This window comes from Choloepus didactylus, chromosome 8, assembly GCF_015220235.1.
Source record: "Choloepus didactylus isolate mChoDid1 chromosome 8, mChoDid1.pri, whole genome shotgun sequence".
Lineage (NCBI taxonomy): Eukaryota > Metazoa > Chordata > Mammalia > Pilosa > Megalonychidae > Choloepus > Choloepus didactylus.
In genome coordinates, this window is record NC_051314.1 from 109,334,715 (window position 1) to 109,361,572 (window position 26,858).

General features: G+C 35.3%; 1 protein-coding gene across 14 annotated transcripts in view; it reads left to right on the forward strand.

Annotated features, from left to right (window-relative positions):
- The window catches only part of SOX5 (SRY-box transcription factor 5), a 1,020,679-nt gene that overhangs the window by 804,460 nt on the left and 189,361 nt on the right, over positions 1-26,858 (forward strand). For 13 of the 14 annotated variants that reach the window (XM_037846149.1, XM_037846146.1, XM_037846153.1 and 10 more), the window contains 2 exons: positions 7,482-7,568; positions 24,688-24,860. In XM_037846149.1, coding sequence (XP_037702077.1) covers positions 7,482-7,568; positions 24,688-24,860 — 260 coding nt within the window. Of the gene's footprint in view, positions 1-7,481; positions 7,569-24,687; positions 24,861-26,858 lie in introns of those variants that run through there. The other variant, XM_037846161.1, reaches the window with a different exon arrangement.

Below are 26,858 nucleotides of genomic sequence, written 5' to 3' on the forward strand. Positions count from 1 at the left end.
TATGTAAAATATTAGATGTATTACAGTTTTTCTCTAAGAATGTTTGTTATTTGATGGATGAAATAGTAAAAGTAATTTGTAAATGATGCCTCATATATGCATCATAAACATCTTTCCTATTTCCTTCCTGTCACATTACTTTTGCTTTTCTCTTCTTCCCCTACTTCCCAGTCACCTTTTTGCTTCCTCCTCTTCTCCACTCTCAGTCTTCTCATTGTAAGTAATGGCTATAACTTGATTCACATCTCCAACCCACACTTTGCTGACAACATAAATTATTCGGGTCCAAATGGACAATATTCATTAGCTGTGCACTTTACTGAAAGAGCCTTACACAGGAGTGCTGCAGTCTCCCATTTTTATTAAAAGTTAAAATGCTTTTGCTGTCATGGGGGTGGAGGGTGAGTTAGCCATGATAGAGGACAGGGCTACAATGATAATATATAAGAATAATAACTATTACCCTTGGTTGAGTGACCCTGGGAAAAGAGCACTACAGAGCTATTTTTTGTTCCCTTTCACTTGTCAACAGCAGTGGCTTAAAAGCTTTAGCCATTGTTGAGGACCTAATAGCACCCTTGGAAAGTTAGACAACTGTGAAAAAAACAAATAAACAAACAAAAAACAGTTAAAGATCCAGTTGAGTATGTATGTGTATGTGCTGTTGGGCACAGCTCATATGTTAACCTAATGGAACTGATACTGTCTCTGAGACTACATCTTTGCTCACAATCACTAACTGAAAAATTCATAAGATAATCAACAAAACTAAGGATTGTGGCTTATCAGAAAAATATATAGAGGTAGAAGTTATTACCTTTTGATGAAGCGTTTGATTTCTGGTTAGTTTCAGTAACATGCAAGGTGAAATATTTGTATATATTTTCATTTGATTTTTGAAGTAATTCAAAAAGTATGTTATTTTTGCTGGGATCTAATAGTTTAAACAAGAACAAAACAAAGAGTTGCACTTACTTTGTGAGAGATGAAGTGGATGAAAAAAAAAATCCATTCCATTACTCACAAATTAAGTCTATCTTTTAATGGAGATTTTATGACAGAAAATATAAAGCCATCTTGCAAGGAGTAAATCCAAGGTTATCAATATGTAGCTACTATCCCATATTGACTATAGCATATTCATCCATGTGATGAAAAAATTACTCCTGTAAAATTGTGATCTATGATTGGATATAATTGAACTGGTATGTTAATAGTATTAGCTTTTGCTACAAGAACATTTAAATGTGTGACTAATGATTGGTATTACATATTTCAAAAAGTGATTCCACATTAAAACTTTCAAAACCTGATCAACAGGCCAAAGACTTCCTTTTTTTTTCTGTTAACAAGCTCTTACTAACTTTCAAGGAAAAACAAAAAGTATTTTGGAAATAATAGAAGTAAAGTATTTCTAGAGTTTAAATTCACTTCGGCATACTTACATATAAAAGTAAAGCTTTTAAAAATCCTAATGTTTTGGAATTAAGATGTGTTTCTGTTATGTGTGTTGTAATGTGTGTTATTTTTTAATATTTCCTAGAAAAATTGACATTTTCACTGGCAAACTGGCTGTAGCATTTGGCTAATGAGACTGCTACAGGACCTTTTGGTCTTCAGTGCACAAATAACTTTCAAGATACGTAGAAGTGTTTACATTACTTCCATTGCATTGTTTAATATTAGCCTCAAGTATCTAGACATGCAACTGTGATCAATATTAACTGAATTCTGATGCATGGTTTCCAGAGTTAGCCCCCTTTACCCCTCAAAAATAATCTTATTATCAGTAATTGAATAATTAAATAGCAACACAGTGACTTATAGTTAGCATTTTGAAGAAAAATATACTTGGCCAAGTGCACTTATTTTCATTTACTCACAGTGCTAAGTTTAGTTTCATGGGGCCATCAGTTGAAAGGTTCCAAGAAGAGAATATTGAGTTCTTTAAGAGTAACTAATCTTTTTCAACAGAGATTAGACACTGGGATTTATCATGTGCATTGTGTGAATCATCATGAAGTGGATGAAAAAGTTTAATGTTAAAAAAAGCTTGACTTTCTATTAAAAGAACTTGGGGTGGTATGTGGTGTATTGAAGAGAGTTCAGTTTCTAGTCCAGGCTTTATCATAATTAGTTGGGTGATCTTAAGCAAGTTATTAACCTCTCTGATTTTACAATTTTTTTTAGTCTGTAAAATTAAGAGATTGCTCTACAACAGTATTACCCAAATTGTATTGAGCAAAACAGTCTCTCAACACTTATTTCCTTGGTTAAATATTTAAAGAACTTTGTATAATCCACAACTCACTTAAAGATGGGCAATCTCTTTGCACATAAGAAGGTCTAAATTTGGTAAAAGAAAAAAAAAAAATCTAAATTTCTTTAGTGTTAATTAGATTTGCATGACAATGGAAATCTTATTTTGTTGGTTTTAGTTTTCGTTTTAAGTAACCAAACCATATATGTACTACTAAAGTCTGATATATATTTCAGTAAATTACTTGTATGAAATGCTTGCTAAATGATAAAGATCCTTCTTTCTCTAAAATTCTGATACTATGACATGAGCAATCTACATATGCTTTTACTTTTTGACTTTGAAGGAGGCATTGGTATGTTTTGCAGATTAGCCATACTGTTCCTTCCTCAGGCAACTCCCATTCTTATGTACCCTGTCGTTTATCAGGAATAACACAGCTTAGGTCAAGCTACGAAGTTAAAGTATAAGCAGTAGTAGATCTGATATGACCTAATTTCTGGTACTTTGTTTTAAAAAGTCAAATATTATACATGTGTATTTTTTGCTTGTTTGATTCTTCAGTGAGCTCTGCCACTGCAGCTTAAGGGAGATTAAGAAAAGAAAAAAAGAAAAAAAAAAAACCCTACATAAACACAAAGCAAAAACCTGAGCTTGTGTGTAAAGCTACTGCACTGGAGCGAATGTAGTTTAATTCTTGGCACTGGCAGCTTGTTGGAGAATTACAATATGTTGGCATGACTCTCCAGGTCTCATTGTTCCAGATGAGGGAGTCAGTCTTAAGAGTGTTTGGCACTGAAGGGAAAAAGGAGTGAGAGTTACAGGGAATGAACAGGCCCTAAAGAGGCAGGATGCTGTTGTAACAATGACTGGCACAGTTGGGGGGACCATTCAGTGGTGGGGATTGCCATAGGCATTGATGTGAAGAAGCATATGTGAGCAAAAGAGGCAAAGGGGTTGAAGGGAAAAGCAAGTGACTATACCAAAAGGGCCCTGATGGCAGAAAGAGATGAAAGTAATCCAATTAGATTCCTCTTAATATTGTTTTGACTAAAGGAGGATTTCTTTCTTTTCTTTAATTTTAATCTTATGGCTCAATGCTTAACATTTATGTTATTTTCTCCTTTAAAATATATACGTATTTACCCTTCCCCTGAAGAGACAGTGTCCTTGAAATAAGAAGATCTAGTTTTGCATCCCACCTGTTCCTCTTTATGGCTAGCGTCTTTCTGAGCCTCAGTTTCCCCATCTGCAGAATGGGCATCATAATATATATCTCATTAACAGAATTGTTGTATCGGGTAGCATTCTGTAAACTGAAAAACTATGTAAACAATAATTGTTATTCCAAACACTTGTTTTAATGTAGGAAGCCCTATTTCTTATTTTGAAAGTAATGGTAATCCTCCAGTGCTTGGGAGAAGTAAATCTTAGGAGAATTTTGAAAGTGTTTAAATTAAAAATATGACAGATCTTAACATGACAATCATGGATAATGCAGAATTTGAGCATTTGAACATTTCCAAATAACTATGCAAACAAACATGCGATACTCATATAAAATAAAATGCTATATGATTTTTTAAATGACAAATCAGACACATATTTCATAGATAACTGCATACTACTATTGAGTCAAATTTCACATTACTCATATTCACACATTAATGAACAAGTACATTATAGATATTGGGATTTTGCCATTTGGTCTTTTACATTACTAACCATGAGTTTTCCTTGAGATCTTTATTGTTTTCAGAAAAATTCTTTCAGTGGCGTATGTCCATCCATTATGTTCATTATTCTGGGATGGTTTATTGCCACTTCATGAAGTACCAATGGGAACAAATTGAAGCTGTAGCAGTTGATAGAATGCTGGATGTGTGTGTGTTGAATGCTCTTTGTTTTACAGAAATTCAGAGAGATAAAATGGGTGATCTCCTCAAGGTAGCCAGTGGCAAAGTTCTGGTGAAAACCCAGGTTGTATGACTTACAGCCCAACAGTCCTTCTACCGTATAAATAACCCTTGCATTGTAAATCTTTGCTATATGGTTGTGGGTTTTTGTTAGGTTGTCCAGAATTCTGAAGTGCAAAGTCACGTAGTAGGTCTATATACTGAGGATTATGAGAACTTTAAGAAATCTTGTTTTTTAATCCCACCATTGCTGCATTGCTCATAAGTGCCTGTTACCCTGGGAAATTCGATTATCCCTTAAAATTTTCACTTCACCCAATGGAGTTCATAACAATAGTTTTTCCTAATATAGGTTTGTTTTGCAGATGAAATGTGGTAATGCGAGTGTACTGGAAAGAACAAAGACTTCGGGGTGTAATAGGTTGAATTAAGCTCCATATTGGGCAAGTCAAGATATCTCCCTAAGCTTTGGTTTCTTAAATAGTAAAACAGATGTACCAATTTCTAATCCAAAAGGTTATTGTGAGAAGTTTAAGATACCAGTGTAAAGGACCTGGTATAATACTTAGCTACTTAGCTCTTAGTCCTCAAGATAGTAGCTATCATTATCATTTTATTGTCCATAAGAGTGTTAGGAATTTGTAGGATGGAAAAAAAAAAAAAGCAAAACTTGGTTCAAGGCCTCAATTCTGCCTATCAGAGTTTGTGGGGCCTCATATCATTCCTTTTCTTCTCTTTCCTTCCGTTTTTTTTTGTTTGTTTGTTTGTTTGTTTTTAAATCTGTAAAACAGATGTAACACAATCTAAGTCTTCGGGTTGTTGCCATGATTAAATGGTAGAACTCAGGTAAAGAAAGGCATTTAGTGTTTTTGCTGGCACATAGGCTGCTCAATAAATGTTTATCAACTCTGAATTAAAAATATTTGCCTCATCCAAATTGCAAATGTTATTTTATATGTTGTCCATAGACATGACAGTCCTGAATCAGATATGTTTCTAATTTTATATTTCTGAAATAACTTATTCTTAAAGAAGTTATTCACATTACTGTAGTTATTAAAAGTCAAGTACTTGAAAAAAGTGGCTCTGTTTTTGAGCTTCATATCTTTATGCTAGTTAATAAAGAGGCCAGGAATGTTCTGCAGGTTTCAGAAATCTGGCGGCTGTTTCTTTAACTCTGCAACTTAGACAGAAGACTTCTGTTTCTTTATGAGCATACTACAGTGAATATTTTGTCTAGCTGCAGGGGAAAAGCTTTGTCATGGACTTTGCAGACAATAGCCTTAAAAGTAAAATGGTCCCCTTTTCGTGCCTGGAGGTTCAGGGGCCCATTGTTGTGCACAGTGGATTTCTATTGCTGCATTCCTGTTTAGCAAAGGTTTGTTAGCTTTTAATGACTGACAGTACTCTATTGCAAATGCCATATTGGCTGTGCCCTGTTTACATGCTACTCAAGAATTTTTGTAGAGTGCTGGAAAAAGAAACAGGGGTGTTTATTTGACCTGCTCTGATAAGGTTTGAAAAAGGATTCGTTCAAAAAGTGCTTACTGGGAAGGTAGAGACGTTGAAATCCTTGCAGATGCATTTTTAATTTACTTCTTTAAACCTCAATGAAGAGAAATATTGATTATATTGAGAAGGTATTTAATCTTCCTTATTATTCATAGAATTTCTATTGTAATTTTCTGAACATTATGGTATGGAAATAGGGATATTTGAAGAAAAACTTAAAAAGTAAAATTGAAGAAAAGTAAATTGTTTAGGATCTCTTTTAATTAAGTATGAAGAATAGAAATAAGTACTTCATTAGAAAGTAAAGACCATTTCACACATTCCATAGGCAAATCTGCACATAATAGTTATGGGATGTGGATATATATTTGCACCTATACATATAGACTTTGTCCAGAAATAGTCATTCAAAACTTTTCATCATTTTATTTTCCAGAAATGTTTAACATGACGTCCGAGAAAGAAGTGTTCCATAATGTTGCAGTTATTCCAAGGAAAATCGTACCTCAGCTCAGTTGAAAACTCCACACAGACTTTGTAACTTTGATAGCTGATGGCTGTGTGATGGGGGCCTGAAAAGAGTAGATGGCATTAGCCAAAGACAACAAGGACGGCTCCTTAAAATGCATTTTACTGTGGGGAAAATTAACCAGTTTCTAATAATCTTATGGTCTATAGGCCAAACGGTCCCTTTGATAGGTTAACATGTACGTCCTTTATGCTCCTAGTAGGGGGTAAACAAATGCCTGAACAAACACAAATACACATAAACACCAATGTGGAGAATGGCAGAGTATGTCTTAGATCTAAATAGTAAGTGTGGGTATTGTTATTTAGATGGAGCATACTGGGACACTTATCTTTTAGTACACTCCATTTTCTAACTGAATGCAGTGCTAATCATGGGATTGAAAGCCATTGTAATTGTGTACCCATCTAAATGCTGACAAGAATATACAATTACATTGTTTGGAACTGAGTTTAGTGTTTCAGAGTTCTATTAGCATTTATATTCATGTATACATTAAATTCAACACAAAAGGAGAGGTCAGAAACCATATGATATATATATATATATACAGACACAAATAGACTAAAGCATAACCTTGCTCTCTAAAATGTGTGTTCCCCATCCCAATTCAGGGCATATTTGGAGCGTGATACAAATCTGAAATAAGCAAATAATAGGTTTCCATTATAGGCTTTACTTTCTTCTCTAGATTTTGCAATCTTTTTAGACTTTTATACCAACTTTTTTTTTTTTTAAATGTTCGAGGTACTGGCAAATCTTTCCACAGTGTGCTTACCACCACACGATGTTAAACACATATTATAAAGTGGATGTAATTGTAAACACACCGAGGGATATAATTACATGTAGCTGATTTAAGAGCTAATTCTTTGCCTTTTTTTTACTCTGCATTTTATCAACATAATTATTTTTTGACTGCTGACTAACACCCTGAAATTGACAAGCATCCATAATAGCAGGAATTTGTTCACCAAATTGAAAAACAATGAACTGCAGGTTTATGTGTACCCATTGTCATAAAGAATTAGTATGGCTTTGTTCAGCTAGAGGAAAAAGCTAATGATTTTGAAACAGCAGGTGACAAAACACATTCTTTTATCCCTCCCCTCTTATCAGTTTGTTGATGAAGTCATTATGGACTGGGGCCCAGATAGGGATGCTCTTATTTTTAGCAGATAGACTTTTAATGAGTTCTGTTGTAAAGATAGTCATGTTGATTTGCTTACTTTTTTTTTTTTTTTTTTTTCTTCCCTTTACTTAGAAACCCCCAGTATTGAAAAGCTACTCTCAAAGGATTGGAAAGACAAGCTTCTTGCAATGGGATCAGGGAACTTTGGCGAAATAAAAGGTAATATGTGTGTGATTATTTTGATCTAAAGTGTACCAAAATAAAGTTGTTATTTAGAAATATTAATGATGATAAAGTGCTTCTGCACTGCTCGGACTCCACCCTGGTTTCATTCTCATGAATGTTCTGTCTCTGCTCTTTTCTTTTTCTAATCAAAAGGGGATGTGTCAAGGTTCTTATTTTATTTTTGTCTTATAGGATAAATGGTGTATTGTCTTAAGAGAATACCGCTACTTTATATATCATTAACAAATTTTGAGTTTCCTCATACGTTTTATTTAAACAATTTACCTTATACGTAGGAATGCACCTACAGTAAGGTTAAAAATGGCATCTTATGAAATGATTTTCTGCATTCCACATATGGAAAGTAGGCATGTACATAATCTGTATTTAAAGCCAGAAATGATGAATGGTGAAGGCATAATAAAAGGCTGTTTTTTACCCACAAGGACATTTTTGGTTTGGTTTTATTTTAATCAGCAATTACATACAACTAAGAGAATAATTATGTATGGACTTCAGGAGGTAATGAATATTCGTATTGGTAAACTTTTACTAATAACAAGGAGATTTAATTTCCTCATATAAAAATATAATCAAATGCATCCTTTCAATTAGTTTAAAAACATGTTTTCTCAGAACATGGTACCCAATCTATAGTTTTCTATTTTTGCCAATAGAACACTTATAATTTTAAGAAAAAAATAGAATAATATCAATTATATAGCTCATCAATATTAAAGTGGTAATATGTCATCATGTATGGTTTTTGATAGAGGCTGAATATATATTTAACATCAGATTTATACTAATATACATGTAGAAATATGTTTATAAATAATTTGCTTGCATGTATATGTGCATGTGTTCTCCCAGTGAGAGAGGCATTGGGTCTCTTAGGGTTCTGTTAGGCCAGAATAGTCTGGAGAACAACAAAACATAGCGTCAGTCTTCTCAAATGTTTGACCAACATGATTTGGATGTTTGGAAACTTCCAGAAAATGATTGACCAAATATTTCACTTTTCATTCCGATATTGTAGTTACATATATTCAGGCTATGATTAGGTGTGAATGGGTGGTGGGAAAATGATGGGGTGCTAATCCACAAACTCAGTAACAAAATCTACAATGGAATCTCGTCAGATTCAAAGGTATCACAATGAATGGGTCTCAAAGGGCTTGACGACAAAGTTTAAGGAGAACTGAGAAATTTAAGTTTCAGAGGCAGCAGGTCCTTTTTACTGTTTTGATCAAATTTAACTCATTTGCCTCTGTGGTATAGAATGCATTCTCCAAGGTCTCTTTAATCTCCTCTGACCTAGGTAATAACTAAGAGTAGAGCAGAGACGATTTCCTGCTCCAAGCCTTGTGATTTCATTCCATTTTTCCCCCTCCCTCCTTTTCCTTCACAAGTCAAACTTAAAAGTAGCAATAGCAGTGATGATAAGCTTAGAGGAAGGATCAGCTGTCCTTTCAGGCTTGCCCAGGGGGTTAGTTTAAGAAGCTACAGTACGGTCACAAAGGAAGTTTCAGCCTTTAATTTTCAGTTTTTTAAGCGACACATTCAGAGCACAAGTTTGGTTATTGTTCTCCGATTCTGTTCAAAAAGCTGTTTTCTGTTGTGTTTTAAAAGCAACTGTAGGTCTTTCTTCTTTTGGGGGCATGGTTATTAGGTGCTCCCTCAGGTTTGGCAGTAAACTGGGAAAATACGCACTGGGTTATTTTTCCTACTGACTGCCCGTGACAGTTGCAATTACTATCCATTGTTAGTAGGTGGCTAGAAAGTGGAGAGGATACAATAGTGTGTTGCCCTCTGGGGGTAAATGAATTTGACTTAAAGGTTGTTGGGGGTCAAACTGTGTAGTGCCTAGGAATGTGGTTTTCATGCCACCTCAGAAGTTTGACAAGAAAAATGGCTTAGCTGTGTGGCAGCTATTTTTTATGAGGCAGATAAAGGCGTAAGTCTCACGTAAATGTACACCCTTTTTGGTGGGGGGAAGGAAGATGTGTGAATTTTTTAATCGGAAAATATGAACTTTATTATTAGATGCTTTATGAATGGTAACAATATATTTGAATAGAATCTTTGCATTTGCTAGGATGTTTACAGTATTTACAGTTTTTACCTGGTCTTGAAGATTGAAGCTTTTTTTCTCTATTTAAACTTCTAATTAGTACCAGGAAATGTGTGAGTGATTCTGCGTGTGTTTCTTTGTGTGTTCTTTCTTGAATATTTAAGATGGCATATGACTGAGCTCAGTTACTAAGTGCTGTGATTTAAGTTGCTACTGTGAATTACTTTCAGGGCATTTAGACAAATATTAGAATCACAGCTTGGCAAAATTTAAAGAAACGTTCCTTACTGTTGCTTATTTAAAAGCAAAATTGATAAACTTTTTAAAATGTGAGAAGTAAATAGCATTTGATTTGGATTGTTTAGCTATCAATAAATACTTGCATACCCACTTAAAGTCAATCTCATTTTTCAAGAAACAATGTGAGCTAGTAAAGGTCACCTACTTCTAAGAGCATAAAATTATTTTTCATGTTAGATTATTTTGCCTGTTAGAATTTATACCATTTTATGCTCTCATACTTTGGAAATGTGAAATAATTAGGCTTTAAAATTGCATTAGAAATGATCCTTGAATGAACACACAAAAAAGGACACTACCAGTTTTGCAGAACAAAGCAGTTTGACTAAAAAGCTCTGCAGACAACAGTCAATATACTTTACAAACTGATTAGCTTGCCTGAAGGAATTATTTGTCTCTTCAGTGTAACTAGCTAATTCAGAGCCTTTTGCCCTATCTGTAGTGGAGGCACTGAGTAGCAGTTGTGTGAAAGGTGAAGAACCAACTTTTATAGTCTCATAATTATTGAGGCAGGGGGGAGGGGTTGCTGCACTTAGTAGTGTCACACATGGTCTCAGCTAGCACGGAATTCCCTTATACTGAAGGTCATTTCACTGGGACTTCACTTATGACAGCATCTGAACATATCATTTGCTCTTCAACAAGTAATTGCAAAATTTGTATTGTGCTGACTTAAGATTTGTGTATAGAATCATGCAGAAATATCTGCATGCAAAATTCTTTCACAGATATTTCTGTTTTGATAAGGTTATAAAAGCAGGGGATTGTTTGGGAGGTATTCTGTCCAGGTTACTCAGAAAATTCTAGAACAGGGTCTTGACTTCAGAATTCTTTAAAGGCTGGCTAGTGTTCCCTTGGTATCCCTGGCAGACTCTTTTCACCCTGGTCAGAATGTATATCTTCTTACAAAACCAAAATTAATTTAGCCCTGCAAAAGCGTGGTATCTGGTATTAAGGAAAATGCCAGCTGTATTTGGCATAATAAAAAAAGAAGGCTCTAAAATAAAAAATCGGTGTTTAAAAAGGCTGTAATCTTGTTCTTTTTAGAAAATGGAACATAAAGGAAAACACAGAACAGCTCTAGAACTGCCAGTAGTGGATTCAAGGAAATAATCAATTCAGTAGTACTCTAGCCTTTCGGAGCTCATGAATTAAAGACATATGCTATGTAGATTCACTGTGTAGAACTAAAGTGGATAATCTCTTAGACGACATGTACAATTTTGAGATAAAACGGGTTTGTAGTTTCAGTATGCGGCTTGAAAGAGATAATTCTGTTTAAATGACATTAGCCAATTTGAAAACAAGCAAGCTTAGAATAAGAATCAGATTCTAAGTAATAAATCTGGTGAAGGATCCTTGGAATTTTGTAAATTTAAAATGAGAAAATGATAATTTCAGCATTTAGATATGTAAGAGGTTATATCACTTTGAAAGTTGTTGTAGACCTGTTCTTTTGAAAATCTAATTTACTACTGAAGCATCACATGGGTTTCTAACAGTAACTTTGTGGCTATTTCATTTGCACATTAACCTAGAAACATATATGTGTGCATTTTTAAAGAGGTTGGAAATGTTGATTGTTTTCTGAGGGAACTGTTGGATCTGGAATTTGTTCAATGCAAGAGTCAGCCATAAGGAAGGTATGAAACATGTAGTCATTTACTTCTAAATAAAGTAAATGTTTAATGTTTTTAATCTACGAAACTTGTTCTGTAGTTCCTCTGTTGCTTATGAGTAATGTTTTCACTTTTTGTAAAAACTACTTCATAAGAACTAAAGAAGGACTGCTGGCACAGAGAATATAAGGTTTCAGAATAAGTTTGGCAGTGTCACTTAAGAGCAAAAAGTGACTTTACATCTTCTGCAAACCAGTGACTTGTTCTGTCTCAGGATGCCAGTATATTCATGCCAATATATAAATACGGCAAGTGACGGGAAGAGAATGATCAGCTACTGGATCTCAAATTATCTATATATTGATAATCCAGCTTATAGTTAGTTTACCTAGCTTTTAAAGCAGGTACTTATTAACTACGTGTTTTAAACATAATGTTTAAAACATATTTAATCTGGGTTTTATATTTGGAAAGAGTATTTTTGGAGATTGAACCATGTCCCCCACAAAAGGCATGTTCAAGTCTCAACCCCTGGTCCTGTGGGTGGAGCACCACTTTTGTAAATATCACCTTGGAAGATGTTTTTGGTTAAGGTGGCCCACACTGAATGAGAGTGGGCCTTCATCCAATATGGCTGAAGTCCTTATAAACAAAGGAGATTGAGTACAGAAAGGGAAGCACAGATAAGAGCATGAAATCAGAAGTCAACGGAACCTGTAGGAGAAAGGGGAAGATGCTACCATATGCATTGCCATATGGCAGAAAAACCAAGGAAAAAGGATCTCCAGCAGCCGGCCCCAGGATGCCGAAGTCTTTGGGGAGAAAGCATCACCTTGCTGACGCCTTGATTTTGGACTTCTCCTATCCTCAAAACAAGGACCCAATAAATCCCCATTGTTTAAGCCAACCCATTTTATGGTATTTGTTATAGCACTGGAAAACTAAAACATATGCTCTCAACATTTTTCTTTATTTAAAAATGGATTCATTTATGTAACAAATGTTCATTTGTTTAAGGGATGTTAAGATTCTGAAATCAAAATCATTATAAAAACATTATTTGTTTTCAAGAAGATATGTACTCCAAAACTTACTTAAACACTGCCCAGATCTTTGGATGATATAATTAACTGAAAACTTTTTCCCACTTTAAATATTTCCCTTAGTAGAGAAGCATGTATAGTCAAAAAGTTTTGGTGTCTTGTGCCCCTGATTCTTCCAGGTACTTGTGGAAATCAATGAACTCTTTTAGTTTATTTCCTAATCTGTTCTTTTTTTTTTTTTTTTTTTAAGTTACAGATTTTTATCACCTGCCTACTTATGTGACAGGCACTTTATAAACATTTTCCTTGCAACAGTATTGCAACCAAGTCATTTTATTTCATTTTACATAGACATTGAGGCTCAGAGAGATTATTTATCCAAAATCACATATTTTAATTGTGGCAGAGTCAAGATTTGAATCTAATTCTGCCTGGCTTCAAATCCTGTACTCCTTACATAACGCTTGATTGTTTTCAACAAAGTTGTACTGTGCGATCTCTAAATTCCTTTAAAGCTTTAAGACACGTCGAGATTCGCCACAATTAGATGAAGAGCCTCTCTGATTTGCACCCGTAAGATTCTGTGCTTAGATATGTACCTAAGAAGAAGGCACTGCTTTGTATTTTTAGCCTGTTTATATACTGGCCTTCTTCATATAGACTATCTAGCTTACTGTTGACCCAAAGTCAGGGACCCAGTACATATTTGATGAAATAAGGACAAATGAAAAATGCCACATTTCGAGATGACTATTAGTAACTACATTCATGTCCATAAATGCAGCAAATTTAATGTGATATTAAAAAATAGGTTTTTTTGTTTTGTTTTGTTTTTTATACTCTTAAGTTCAATATCTAACTAAGTGGATGGAATAGTCTTGGGGAAAGTTCTTAGAATTATAATCTACAATAAAAAGTAAAAATGCATAAGATATTTTACTGAACCATACTTTTTTAAAAAGGTAACAAGGATGACCCTTATTTTCACTAAAAAAATGATAATGCATATATCTGTTTCCTAATGTCACAGAAACAAAACCTCCATCCATGGTATAACATTGGTGAAGACCATTGCTACATGTCAGATGTTTCATTTCAATCTAAAAGCAATCTTGCCCTTAAAATCAAAAGGTTTCTGTAGTAGATATATTTAAATCCAAGCCTAGGGCTCACCTTTTAGGATCCTGAAGCAAAATGACAATACTGCTTTTTCAAAATCAATTTTAGAAATCTAGACATTGGTAACAATGCTCAAAACGGCTAGCAGTGTACAATAGGATATCAATTTATACTTAGCCACGTATGATATTCCTGATATAATTTTGATCCAACTTCTGAGAGATATCTACATTGCAGTAAAGAATACATAGCTAGGTTTTATCAATGTTTCATTAAATTCCTTCTCAATGAAAAAGACCAATTCATAAATGTGTGTAAGTTGGATAACCTATGAAATACTCTTTTGAAGAATTGGAATAAGGCCATTTCCTTACATCCATTTTGATATGAAGGGACTGCCTTTTCCATCTCAAGTTGTAAATTTAGAATAATGTAAATTAGCTTTGATTCAATACATTTTCAGTTCATTCAATAAATGAAACTATCTGTCTTGTCATGTGCTATATTTTAGAGATAAAATGGTAGTTGTTTTCGTTTCCTAGGCTGCTCAAGCAAATACCATGAAATGGGTTGGTTTAAACAGTGGGAATTTATTAGCTTACAGTTTTGAGGCTTAATGAAAGTCCAAAGCAAAGCATCATCAAGGCTGTGCTTTCTCCTCAAAGACAGTGTTCTGGGCCTGGCTAATGGTGATCCCTGTTTCTTTGCTTGTCACAGGACAATGCACATGGTGGCGTCTCCTAACCTCTACCTTCTCTTCCAGGTTTCCTTGATTGCAGCTTGTTAATTCCTGTGGCTTTCTCTCCCTCTCTGTCTGAATTTCATTCTACTTCTAAAGGACTCCAGTAATAGGGTTAAGACCCTTCCCAATTGAGGTGGGCCACATCTTTACTGGAATAGTATTGAAAGTTCCTACTTACAAAGGGTTCATACCCATAAGAATGGATTAAATTTAAGAACATGTTCTTCTTTGGTACATACACTATACCACCACAGTAACTGATAGAGCAGACAGATCCCGCCCTCCCATAGCCTAGTCTTTCTTCATGCAGATTTTTAAAGGCAGCACCATTAATGATTACCAGTTGCTTCAAGTGGAAAAACAGTTGAAAGCAACGTAATTTCCATAAAAAATAAATAAGCCCTGGAATTCCTATCCAAATTATAACACTCACAGTCTAAGAACAACAATAATAAAAGAAAAAAAATCCTGACAAAGACTAACTGTTGCTTTGAAACAAATAATTCAATTTCCTTTTTTTTTTTGTTTTGTTTTTTGAGGGAAGAAACTAATCTCTAGTTTATTTTTAACACCACAATTCTAGGACTTTTCTCTTCTTGAAGTGAGTTACTTTCCTTTCTTGATTTGGACAGTAGCTCTCAAAAGTTTATATTGGTTTGATTTCAAGCCATGTATCCATTTCATTTGGGGGGAATAAAACTATATAGGAGAAATATTGGTTCCATATTATTTTTTCTCGTCATTGCCATGTATTTGAGATCATCCTTAATTTAAATAATCCTGATGAAGATTATCCTTGGTTATGGAATTGTGCAGTATCATTTAAACGAGGACTTGTCTCTATTCTTAAAAAGTTTATTTTATTCATTCAACAAGTGGTTATGGAGTGAATACCACATGCCAGGCTGTATGCTATTAGATGCTGAGGATACACTGTTGAACAAAATGGACCTCTTTCCTGCTATCCTGGAGCTTCTGCTCTACTGGAAGATATAATAAAATAATAACTGCATCAAGAACACAACATATGGTGTTAAATACTATGAACTATGAATTAAAAAATGGGTGATGTGATAGAGAGTAAGGTGGTGGCATCTATAATATCAGTGTTCAGGGAAGGCTATCTGAGAGCTGGCTTTTAAATTACTATTTGGATGGAGCTGAGTGTAGCTCTGTCTTTTTATCTCTTCCATTTAAATGTAAGCCCCATGAGGGCAGTAACTCTCATCTATCTTGTGTACTGTAGTATACTCAACACCTAGAATAGTGTGAGGCACATAGCAGGTGCTCACTGTATACATGACAAATGAATGAAAAAAACCCAATCATTTGAAGTAGTTCTCAATTGGAGGTGATTTTGCTCCCCCAGAAGACATTTGGCAATGTCTGGAGATGTTTATGGTTGTCACAGCTGGGGGTTGTGTGTTACTGGCATCTAAGTATATGCTAGGAATGCGGCAGAAGACAGCTCCTACGGAAAGAATTATCTAATCCAAAATATTGAGGTTGAGAAACCCAGATCTAGGGGGAGAGTTTTCCAAGGGACATATTTAAAGCACAGAGGCCCTAAGGTGGGAGCAAGTTTACATATTGGTATTAGAGGAACCCAAAGAAGGCAATCATGAATAAAGTGTATTGGCAAAAGAGAAAATGGGAAGAGATGATGGCAGAGAAGGGGCCAGAATATTCAGAGCTTCGTAAGGGTAGCGAGTTAGGATTTTGTTCCAAGTGCACTGTAAAGCTTTGAAGTGCTGTGAAAGTGACATAATTTGATTTACATTTTACAGCAAATTACTTAGAGCTTTGTTTGGAGATGGAATTAGAATAATTAGAATAATATTGCATTAGCCAAGGCAAGAGATCATGGTGGCTTGAATTAAGGGATAGTAGTAGAAATGAAGATACATGGATTGAGTTAGAATGGAGTTGATAGAATTTCTAATGGATTCAGTATGGAAGATGAGGGAGACAAAAGAATCAAGAACACCAATTGGCTTTTGGCTAAGCAATATATGAACAGTGGTATCTGCTATGGAGGTGAAGATGACTGAAGCTAGTTCCCTTCCCTCTTGACTCCTTTCACATTATTTTAAAGAAAGTTCTGATCTGTGCCTCTTCTATGGAATCCATAAACTTTTAAGAGTCCCTTAGATATATGTTAATGCCTGTAGTTACTAGGCAGAGAGAGGAACTAAAAAAGAATATGATTTTCTCTTACCTCAGTAATCTTTCATTCTAAGGGAATTGAAATGAAGCAGGACTAGCATAGATTAAAACGCACAAGTGTTCAAATAACTGAAACGTGAAAATAAAAATTACTATCAATGACATCCAAATACATATATGAAATCATACATTAGTTACCTGAGGCAGATGGAACTAGTCTGTATTTACATGATTGTGTCCCCAGAATATTAGATACTTGTATGACTCTTAAAAACCTGCCTCCAAGTGAAGAAACCATAGCTCCTCTTATTTGAATGGCCTCAGGAGCTCTCCAAGAATCTGGTTAATTTCCTTCCTTCCTGCCTGCCTGCCTGCCTGCCTTCATGTTTTGTGATTCTTACTAGTTGCCACATTATTCACAGAATAATGGCCCTCCTCACCCACTTGGAGATCATCATGAAAACCTTGAAAATTTATGATGAGGACATGGGGCTTACTTCCTCGTCTTTGTTTGGTGCTTTTACGAAAATGGGGAACATTTCTGCGGCAACAGGTTAAGTCTCTTGACTCAACTGCCAAAACTAGAATCCGTATGCAGCTCATATAGATAAAAATAAATAAATAAATAAAAACCTCCCTTTTCTCTTGGCTATATGACATGCCTAATTTCGAGAGTACTTTATACAGAACAGGGTTTTATTCTTTACTTCATTCATTAAAGAATTTTAAATGACCCACCATGTGCCAGACTCTGTAGTAGGTGATGAGGATATAAAAGTTGATGATTGGAGAACCTAAGATGGCAGCTAGGAGAGACAGGGCAAGAAAACACCTCCGTGAAAAATACTAGATAGAGGCCAGAAAGTGACCCAGAATACCAGTTCCAGCGATGCACTAGCTGGACAAGGTCTGCTAAATCCACAGGGACCGTGCACCTGGTGAAACAGGGAGTCTGTGTTCTGAAACGAGTGAGTAAGTCTGCTGAATGTCTGACAGCCAGGCTGCGGTGTGGGGAAACCGTGGGTTGGCATTTGGAGGTGGACTAGTTCTTTTTTAAAAAAACCCAAAAGCAGCTGCAGATACAGCAGTGAGAACCACACTGTGAAGCGCGGCAGGAAAGGGCTATGCGAACATCTCAATATCTCGCGTGGAAAATAGCCTTTTGTGCACCCACTGCTAGTTGTCTCAGAGCGAGGAGGGCAGAGGTGAGCCAAAAGGGGAAAAAACCACTCACCTTGCAGCCATCTTCCCAGTAGGCTGGGAATGCTTCTGCCCGGCACCAGAGCCACAGCCCAGAGCTGTGCCAAGGGAACCAGTGTGATGGAAGTGTTTCTGGCAACACCGCGCACACACCATAATAACGGGCGTGGACAATAGCCTTTCGCGCACCCACAGCTAATTGTCCTGGAGCTGGGAGGGTGGAGCTGTGTGAAAAGGGGGAAATTAACACAACCCATTCAACCTTCTTTACAGCAGGCTGGGAACACCCCTGCATGGCCTGGTGGCCCAGGGCTTCCCTTGAGGGACGGTGTGCACTTGTGACATAGCACAGCCTTCCCTCAGCAGAGGCCCTAGAATGGCATGGCTGGGAAGAGGAACCCACCCAGAAATCCCAGGGACCCTACACCAATACCAAGGACTTGTGGGTCAGTGGCAGAGACAGTCTGTGGCAAGACTGAAATGAAGGTTTAAACTCTTGCAACAGCCTTAAATCTCCAGGAACACCTGGGAGGTTTGGTTATTAAAGCTGCCCTGCTTCCCTAACCATTCAGACACATGCCCCACATTCAGGGCAGACAGAACCAACAACACACCCAAACTTGGTGCACCAATTGGACCCCACAAGAATCAGACCCCTACACACCACAAAGAAAAAGTTGGGGAGAACTGACTTGAGGGGAATAGGTGACTCGCAGATACCATCTGCTGGTTAGTTAGAGAAGGTGTATGCCACCAAGCTGTAGATCTGACCAAATTAGAGATTGTTGTCTGAATAATCCCTCATATCCCAAAAGAACCCTGTCAAGTAAAGCAAATGCCAAGAGCCTGAAAACAACAGAAAATTTCAAAGCATATGAAAAAACCAGACGATATGGATAACCCAAACCCAAACACACAAATCAAAAGATCAGAAGAGACACAATACCTGGAGCACTTAATCAAAGAACTAAAGACAAACAATGAGAGCATGGCACAGGATCTATAGGACATGGAGAAGACCCTGGAAGAGCATAAAGAAGAAATTGCAAGAGTAAATAAAAAAATAGATGATCTTATGTAAATAAAAGAAACTGTTGAGCAAATTAAAAAGATTCTGTATACTTATAGTACAAGACTAAAGGAGGCTGAGCAATGACTCAGTGACCTCGAGAACCATAGAACAGAAAATGACAGAACAAAAGAAAGAATGGGGAAAAAAATAAAAAAAAATTGAAATGGATCTCAGGGATATGATAGATAAAATAAAATGTCCAAATATAAGACGAATTGGTATCCCAGAAGGGGAAGAGAAGAGTAAAGGTCTAGAAAGTGTATTCAAAGAAATTGTTGGGGAAAACTTTCCAAACCTTCTACACAATATAAATACACAAAGCATAAATGCCCAGCAAACTCCAAATAGAATAAATCCAAATAAACCCACTCAAAGACATATTCTGATCAGACTGTCAAATACTGAAGAGAAGGAGCAACTTCTGAAAGCAGCAAGAGAAAAGCAATTCACCACATACAAAGGAAACAACATAAGACTAAGTAGTGACTACTCAGCAGCCACCATAGAGGCGAGAAGGCAGAGGCATGACATATTTAAAATTCTGAGAGAGAAAAACTTCCAACCAAGAATACTGTATCCAGCAAAACTCTCCTTCAGATTTGAGGGAGAGCTTAAATTTTTCACAGACAAACAAATGCTGAGAGATTTTGCTAATAAGAGACCTGCCCTACTTCATGTACTAAAGGGAGCCATACTGACAGAGAAACAAAGAAAGGAGAGAGAGAGATAGAGAAATTTAACAGACATATATAGAACATTACATCCCACATCACCAGGACACACATTCTTCTCTAGTGATCACTGAACTTTCTCCAGAATAGACCATGGGCTGGGACATAAAACAAGCCTCAATAAATTTTAAAAAATTGAAATTATTCAAAGCACATTCTCTGACCACAGTGGAATACAAATAGAAGTCAATAACCGTCAGAGACTTAGAAAATTCACAAACACCTGGAGGGTAAAAATGAGGGGGAGATGAAAACATTCCTGGATAATCAAAAGCTGAAGGACTTCCTCACCAGTAGATCAGTCCTATAAGAAATGGTAAAGGGAATTGTGCAGGCTGAAAGGAAGGGACACTAAACAATTGACTGAAACCACATGAAGAAATAAAAATTTCCAGTAAAGATCACATGGTAAATATAAATACCAATACTACTGTATTTTTGATTTGTAACTCCACTATTTAATTCCTACAGGATCTAAAATACATAAAGTGTAATGATAAATCAGTGATTTTGGATTCAATGTAAAATATATAATTTTTGACGAGCTGCATAAAGGTGGGGGAATGGAGGAGTATAGGAACATAGTTTATGTGTCCTATTGAAGTTAAGTTCGTATCAAAGAAAACAAGATTGTTATAGACTTAAGATGTTAAATTTAAGCCCCACGGTAAACACAAAGAAAGTATCAGAGAATATGATCATAGAGATGAAAAGTAGAGTATGGGTTACGAGAAGTGGGGGAAGGGGCAATGGGGAGTTAATAAGAAATGAGTGTAGGGTTTCTGTTTGGGGTGAAGGGAAATTTCTAGTAATCGATGGTGGGAAGGTGATGGCATTGCAACATTGTGAATGTGATTCATCCCACTAAATAGAATGCTTGGGAGGGGTTGCAATGCGAAGATTTATGCTGTATATATATTTCCACAATTGAAAAAAAGAGTCTAAATAGATAATGACAATTAAATGCCATAGATGATCCTGGATGAGATCTAAGAATAAAGGAGAAAAGGCTCAAAAGGACACAATTCGGACATAAGAAAAAAATGAAATATAGAATGTAAGCTTTATATCAATGTTAAATTTCTTGAACTTCTTAACTATACTTAATATGATTACATAAATGAATATTCTTGTTCATAGGAAATGTATATGTGAATTATATTATTTGTTGAAGGATGTGTGCAACTTGCTCTCATATGTTCAGAAGACAGAGCAATAGATGATGGATGATAGACAGGGAGGGAGGGAAAGAAAAATGGTAAAGTGACAAAATATTAAAGTTGGTAGATCTGGATATCGGTGGAGGGGGGTTGGGGTATGCTGGAGTTCTGTGTATGGAGTTTGTATTATTTTTGCAACTGTTACTGTAAGTTTGAATTTATTTCAAAATAAAAATTAAAAAAAAAAAGTCGATTAACAATCACTGCTGTCACGGTCTTTCCTGCCTATTTAGGAAACGTGAAAATAAAATAATGTAATGTAATGGTTCACTACTATAATAAAGATATAAACTGTGTGGATTTCCAAAAAAGGGATCAACCATTCTCAAGGGAATCAGGAAAAGTCACAGAGAACAGTACACATGAGTTAGAACTTGAAGGATGAGGGTTTAGGTAGGAAATGGCATGGTCACAGCACTTTGATAAGGGCAGCATTTGTGGGGGGTGGTAGAAAAGTCACTGTGGCTAGAATTTAGGTTTCCCCAAGGAAGAGAAAAGGCTGAATCATATTTTGAAGGACCTTCTTCATTCTTAACGATGAACTGGCATTTTATTGTGAAGTCAATGGGGAACAAGTGTAAGTCTTTAAGCAGCAGCAGTGACAACTAGATTTGTTTCTTGGAAGATAATTTTGTTACCAGTTTAGAAGATTTATTTATAGGAGAAATTGATGACAGGAAATTTTATTAAAAGTTTGCTAAAACATTCATGAAAAAAATGATGAAAAATGAAAGTAGAGATGGAGGAGGGAGGGTGGAACGAGAGTTCTTCCTATATGTGGTAAAGTGGTATTTGTGTTACATGGACAGTGTGTAAAGAAAATATTCTGATATATACTTAGATGTGTCTGCATTAACAATTTCTGGAAGGATAAACAAGAAGGTAACAACAGTGATTGCCTTTGAAGGGACAGTGTTGGAAGGAAATCTTTCGCTATACACCTTATTATAGTTAGTGTTTTTTGTCTCATGTGAACATAATATTTAAAAAATAATTTTAATTAATTAAATTTAAAGGAAAACAATCTGTTTTTTGAGGAAAAATTATTGTGATTTGTTGAGGTAATGGATGCAAGGATGAAGAGTTGAGAAGAGAATTGAGGATAATACCTATGTATCTCACTTAGGATGTTGAGTAGGTGAAATATTATAATGAATTTTAAGACTGAGAAGTATACTCGTGTAGAGATATCCAGTCTGCATCTAGAAATAAGTTACTAGGACTAAGGAACAAGCTTAGGATTGGCATGTACTTTATTTTTTCACTGATTCTTGGATACTATCCATTGTAAGACTTAGAGAGTTTGAAATATGTAAAGTATGCATTTTAGAATTGTTGGAGTATAGTCTTTAGTTTAATCATGTTAGTTAGCTTGGGCCAAAAAAATAAAAATAAAGACAAAAATGTGAGCATTTATGGGATAGAAGAGAATGATCCATGAAAAAGATTGAGAAGAAAAGGTTAGCTATATGGGAGGAGAAAGAGAATGGAGTAGTATTAAGATGCAGGGAAGTGGACTAAAGGTTTAAGAGTTTGAATTGAATACAGACTATAAAATTAGATTTGTTTTAATTTAACAATAAATCCTATTTATGTTCGTGTGCCCAAATTAAGACAAAAGGATTTTGTTAATCTTTCATATACTCAGTGCTAAGGTGAATTGGTTTATATTCATCACCAAAGGAGTATATTTCATTGTACATTGATATTATACCAGTCATTAAAATAGGTAGCACCAATTTAAGCTTTTAGGTTACATTCCCACGTATTTATGCGGCATAAATTTTTTCTTTCCCACATATTTATGTGGCATAAAATTTTTCTAAGTATGTCATTGTAGAAAATGTGTTAAATTCAAAAAAATATGAAGAAAAAACTAAAATGACCTATAATCCCACTACCTAGAAATAGCCACTTAATACATAGGTAAATTTGATTCCAGTCTTTTTTCTATAAATTTAGATATGTGCATATATTCAGGTGAATGTTTATACAAATATTTAATATCTATACAACTTTTCCATCTGATTTTATGTCATCAACATGTTCCCATATCATTAAATATTCCTCAAAAGTAGTGTTTCCATGTCTCTAAAATACTCTGCCATATGAATTTTCCATATTTATTTGATTATCCCCATTTACCATTCATATTGTTTCTAGTATTTCATTTAAAACACTTTTTCTTATTTATCTACATCTCTTAAAGCTTCCTTGGGCTTTATTTCTAGAATTAGAATAGCCCCTTGAAGTTTATGAGCATTCTGAGATCTGATGAGTATTTCTGCTCGTAGTATACATTGCCACAGATGTGATAGCAATTTATGTATGAAGGTGTTCATATTATCATAAATTGAATATTTCCATTAAAAAATCTTCCCAGAATATATTCCAGCTTGTTAAATGTTAGGGTTATAATTACGACAGTCATATAGTTATTAATCATAGAGTGAATGTTCCTTTGTTCTTATGGAATCCAAATATCTGAGGTATAATACATTTTAGCAAATATTTATTGAGCTTGTCCTGAACGACTCAGTGATGATAATGAAGAGTATAAGGCATGGTTCTTGCATTAGTTTGTATTCATTCATTTTTTTTTTTCTGGATGTTTATTCCCTAGCCTATATAAAATACATTAGAGACTTTATTTCTATTCCAAATGGGCAAAGGAAAATTATAAGCCACTAACTAGAGCTACTACTTCCTAAAAAAATCACATGCTTTTTTAGCATAAATTGGTAGGGAGAAATGCAGTGGGGCAGGAAAGGGTGACTGAGTTATAACAGATAATTCTATCTAATTACATATACAGGTCGTAAATGCATTATTAAAATAGTGCTGAGTGTTTTATGTTTGAAGTGAAAATTATAATTAAAAAGTATGTTCTCTCCTACTGCTAGTGCTTTACCACATAGGTCTTGTTTATCTGGTGAATTTTAAAAGAATTATTAAAAGTGATATTGTTTTTGTTTCAGTGAACTGTTCACATTCCTTGTGTATTAAATAAGTATTTTAACCTAAGAAGATTTACTGGCATGTGTTTAAAAATCTTGGGCATACTACTTATTTTAAATGGCCACCATTACTTCTCCAAATCTTGGATTTATGTTATAATCTTAGGTGACCATTATGTGATGGTTAGTGTGACATTGTATTTCATTATTTTGTGATCCTGAATTTGTGTTCTCAAATGTGAATCTTCTACCTGTTCACTATATTTTTTTTTTGAAGAAAGCTTCTGAGTGGCATATGGGAAAATTGCCTAAAACTTGATTGACTAAATAGATTATTTTTCCTTTTAATATAAGATTCCTTAGTTCTGACTCTTCAAGGTTATATATTTTTTAAAACAGGAGAATCATTATCACTAATAATGATGACTAGATCTCTTATTTAATAATTACAGCTATGAAAGTTTCATAAGTCTTTGTCTTGCCTCTTTAATTAGATAAAAATCTACTTAAGGTCAGGAACTATTCTTTAGGTTTCTTTTTATTTCCCACAGGAGCATTAATTTTGAATATAAAATGTTAAAAATAGTAGATGCTCAACCAACAATTTTGATTTACTTGTAAAACCAAAGTAAAAGGCTGTAGAGAATTTCATGTCATAAATAAAAAAAAATAGTGTTTGCTCATTCTGGTATTTTGTAATTAGTCATCACTTTTCAGTGTGAAAGTCTAAAAGAAATGAGGTGTATATGTTTGTACATGTGTTGAGCCTTCTACTTGGAATATTTCATTATACAACAAAGTCATTGTCATTGAAAAATTATTCTCTTCTCATTTCTCTTTTCTTACATTTTATTGCCATATTATTTTCAGGGACTCCTGAAAGCCTTGCTGAGAAAGAGAGGCAGCTTATGGGTATGATCAATCAGCTGACCAGTCTGCGAGAGCAGCTCTTGGCTGCCCATGATGAGCAGAAGAAACTGGCTGCTTCTCAGATTGAGAAACAGCGCCAGCAAATGGAGCTGGCCAAGCAGCAGCAAGAACAGGTGAGTAAGAGAGAAGCACAATCCAATTCCTCAGACATTGCTTCGCCTGTTGTTTACAGGATACTGAATAAGCACCCTACTCTTCTGCCCCTGATAAAGTAAAAGGCAATAACCAAAGCAATCAAGCAAATCCAAACAAAAAAAAACCCTCATCTTAAGAATCTTATCAATGACTTTGGAGGTAAGTAATATAGAAGTAAATAAAATCAAGGTAAAATTCTGATAGGTCATGAAAGAAGTACAAAAAAGAATCATGGAGAGTCAAGTGAGCATTTCCAGCCAGGAACATTATGAAAGATTTCATTAAACAGATGAAATTTGAGATGAACGTTGAAGGGTGGGAGGATTCAACAAGTGAAGTGAATTACTAATTATGGGGCAGGTAGTTCAGTAGGAGGCTATGATGATTTTCTAGATAAGAGGGAGTGAGAATCTAAACTAGGTAAGCTAGTGATCATGGGAAAAGAGAAGAAAGGAGTAATGAGTGGAAGAGTTATTGTAAGTACAATTTTTTGAGTGGGCAAAAGGGAGAAGAAATGTTTTGAGCCTGGATGATGGGGAGAATGGTGATGCCAATGCCAGAAATAGGGAAAGTCAGGAGAAGGGCAAATTTGGAACAGAAGGTGGTTTTATACATATTCAGTTAGAGCTGGTGTCAGGTTGTCCAACTGGAGCTATGAGAGACAGCTAGAAACACCAATCGGCAGTTTGGAAAAGAAGCCTGAGCTAAATTTCTTAGATTATTTACATAGAGATGGTAGTTTAAACCACTGGAACAGATAAGATTCACTGATTTATACAACTACTAGTAATGGAGTGCTTCTTATGTGCCAAGCACTCTGCTAACTAATTACTGAGGCTACCTCAATTAACCAGAAAGACAAAATCTCCCAGATTCTAGGGGAAAGAAAAAGACAATTAACAAAATAATTTCAGACAGTGATAAGTACTTTGAATAAATTTTAAAAGAGTAATGTGATAAACATTAGATTGGTTTGTTGAAGCAGTGCTTCTGAGATTCAGTGGTTGGATAAGTCTTTCTGAAGTTGTGGCAATTAACTCAGACCTAAGTGACAAAAGAGGGGAAGACATATTAATATCTGATGCCAAAGTGTTTCACGCAGAGGGATAGCATGTCTGTAGACCCAAGTTAGAAAGGTGATGTCATCAGGAAATGGAAAAGAACAAAGTGTAGATTCGAGGTGGTTGAAGGAGGAAAACAAATACATCCAGAAGCAATCAGAGATATAGAAGGGAGGACAAGAAGTACAATGTTGTAGGAGCAAAGAGAAGATGGAGATTTTAAGGTTTAATAGGGAACAGTGTTAAATGCCATAGGCAATTAAAACAGTCGTTCTGAAACCAAATCAGTTACTGGATCTGTCATTTAGATTCTCATTGTTGGTCTTTAAGAAGTGTGGCTTTCATGGATTTTGGGGAGCCAAAATCACATTTAAGAATTGACAAATAGGTGATGAGAAAATGGAGGTAACTCATATGAATTATTACTTCAAGAAAATTGGTAGTAATGGGAAGGAAGATAGAGGGTATAGTAGAATCACTCACCTCCCCAGCTGGAAAAGGCCACTTCACTCAAAACCCTCTAAATAGCTTTCGAAGGTGAAAACTAGCAGAGTCGAAGGAAGTAAGGAAATACTAGATTGCCTTGAAGAAACCACCCAACCCCTCACTACATTTCTTTCTGTTTTTCCTTCTCTACTAGTGGTTCATCTCTGCTTGGAAGATTACATTTTTATTTTTAATGAATTGTCTCATAATTTTCCTTAAAGACAGGTTAAACTGTTACTGGATTTGGCCCATATTCTTCTTGCTTTAGAGTTCAGAATGCTTTCCAGCGGCTGCTTAGAAAAACACCATTCTTTTCTTGTCCTTAGCTCTCAGTGCTGTCAGATTGCTGAATTCTAGAAAATCCTCTGCAAATGGAGCTCCAGATAGGGGTATTTCTTTGCAGAAAATCCCTACTTACTTTTGTGGGTC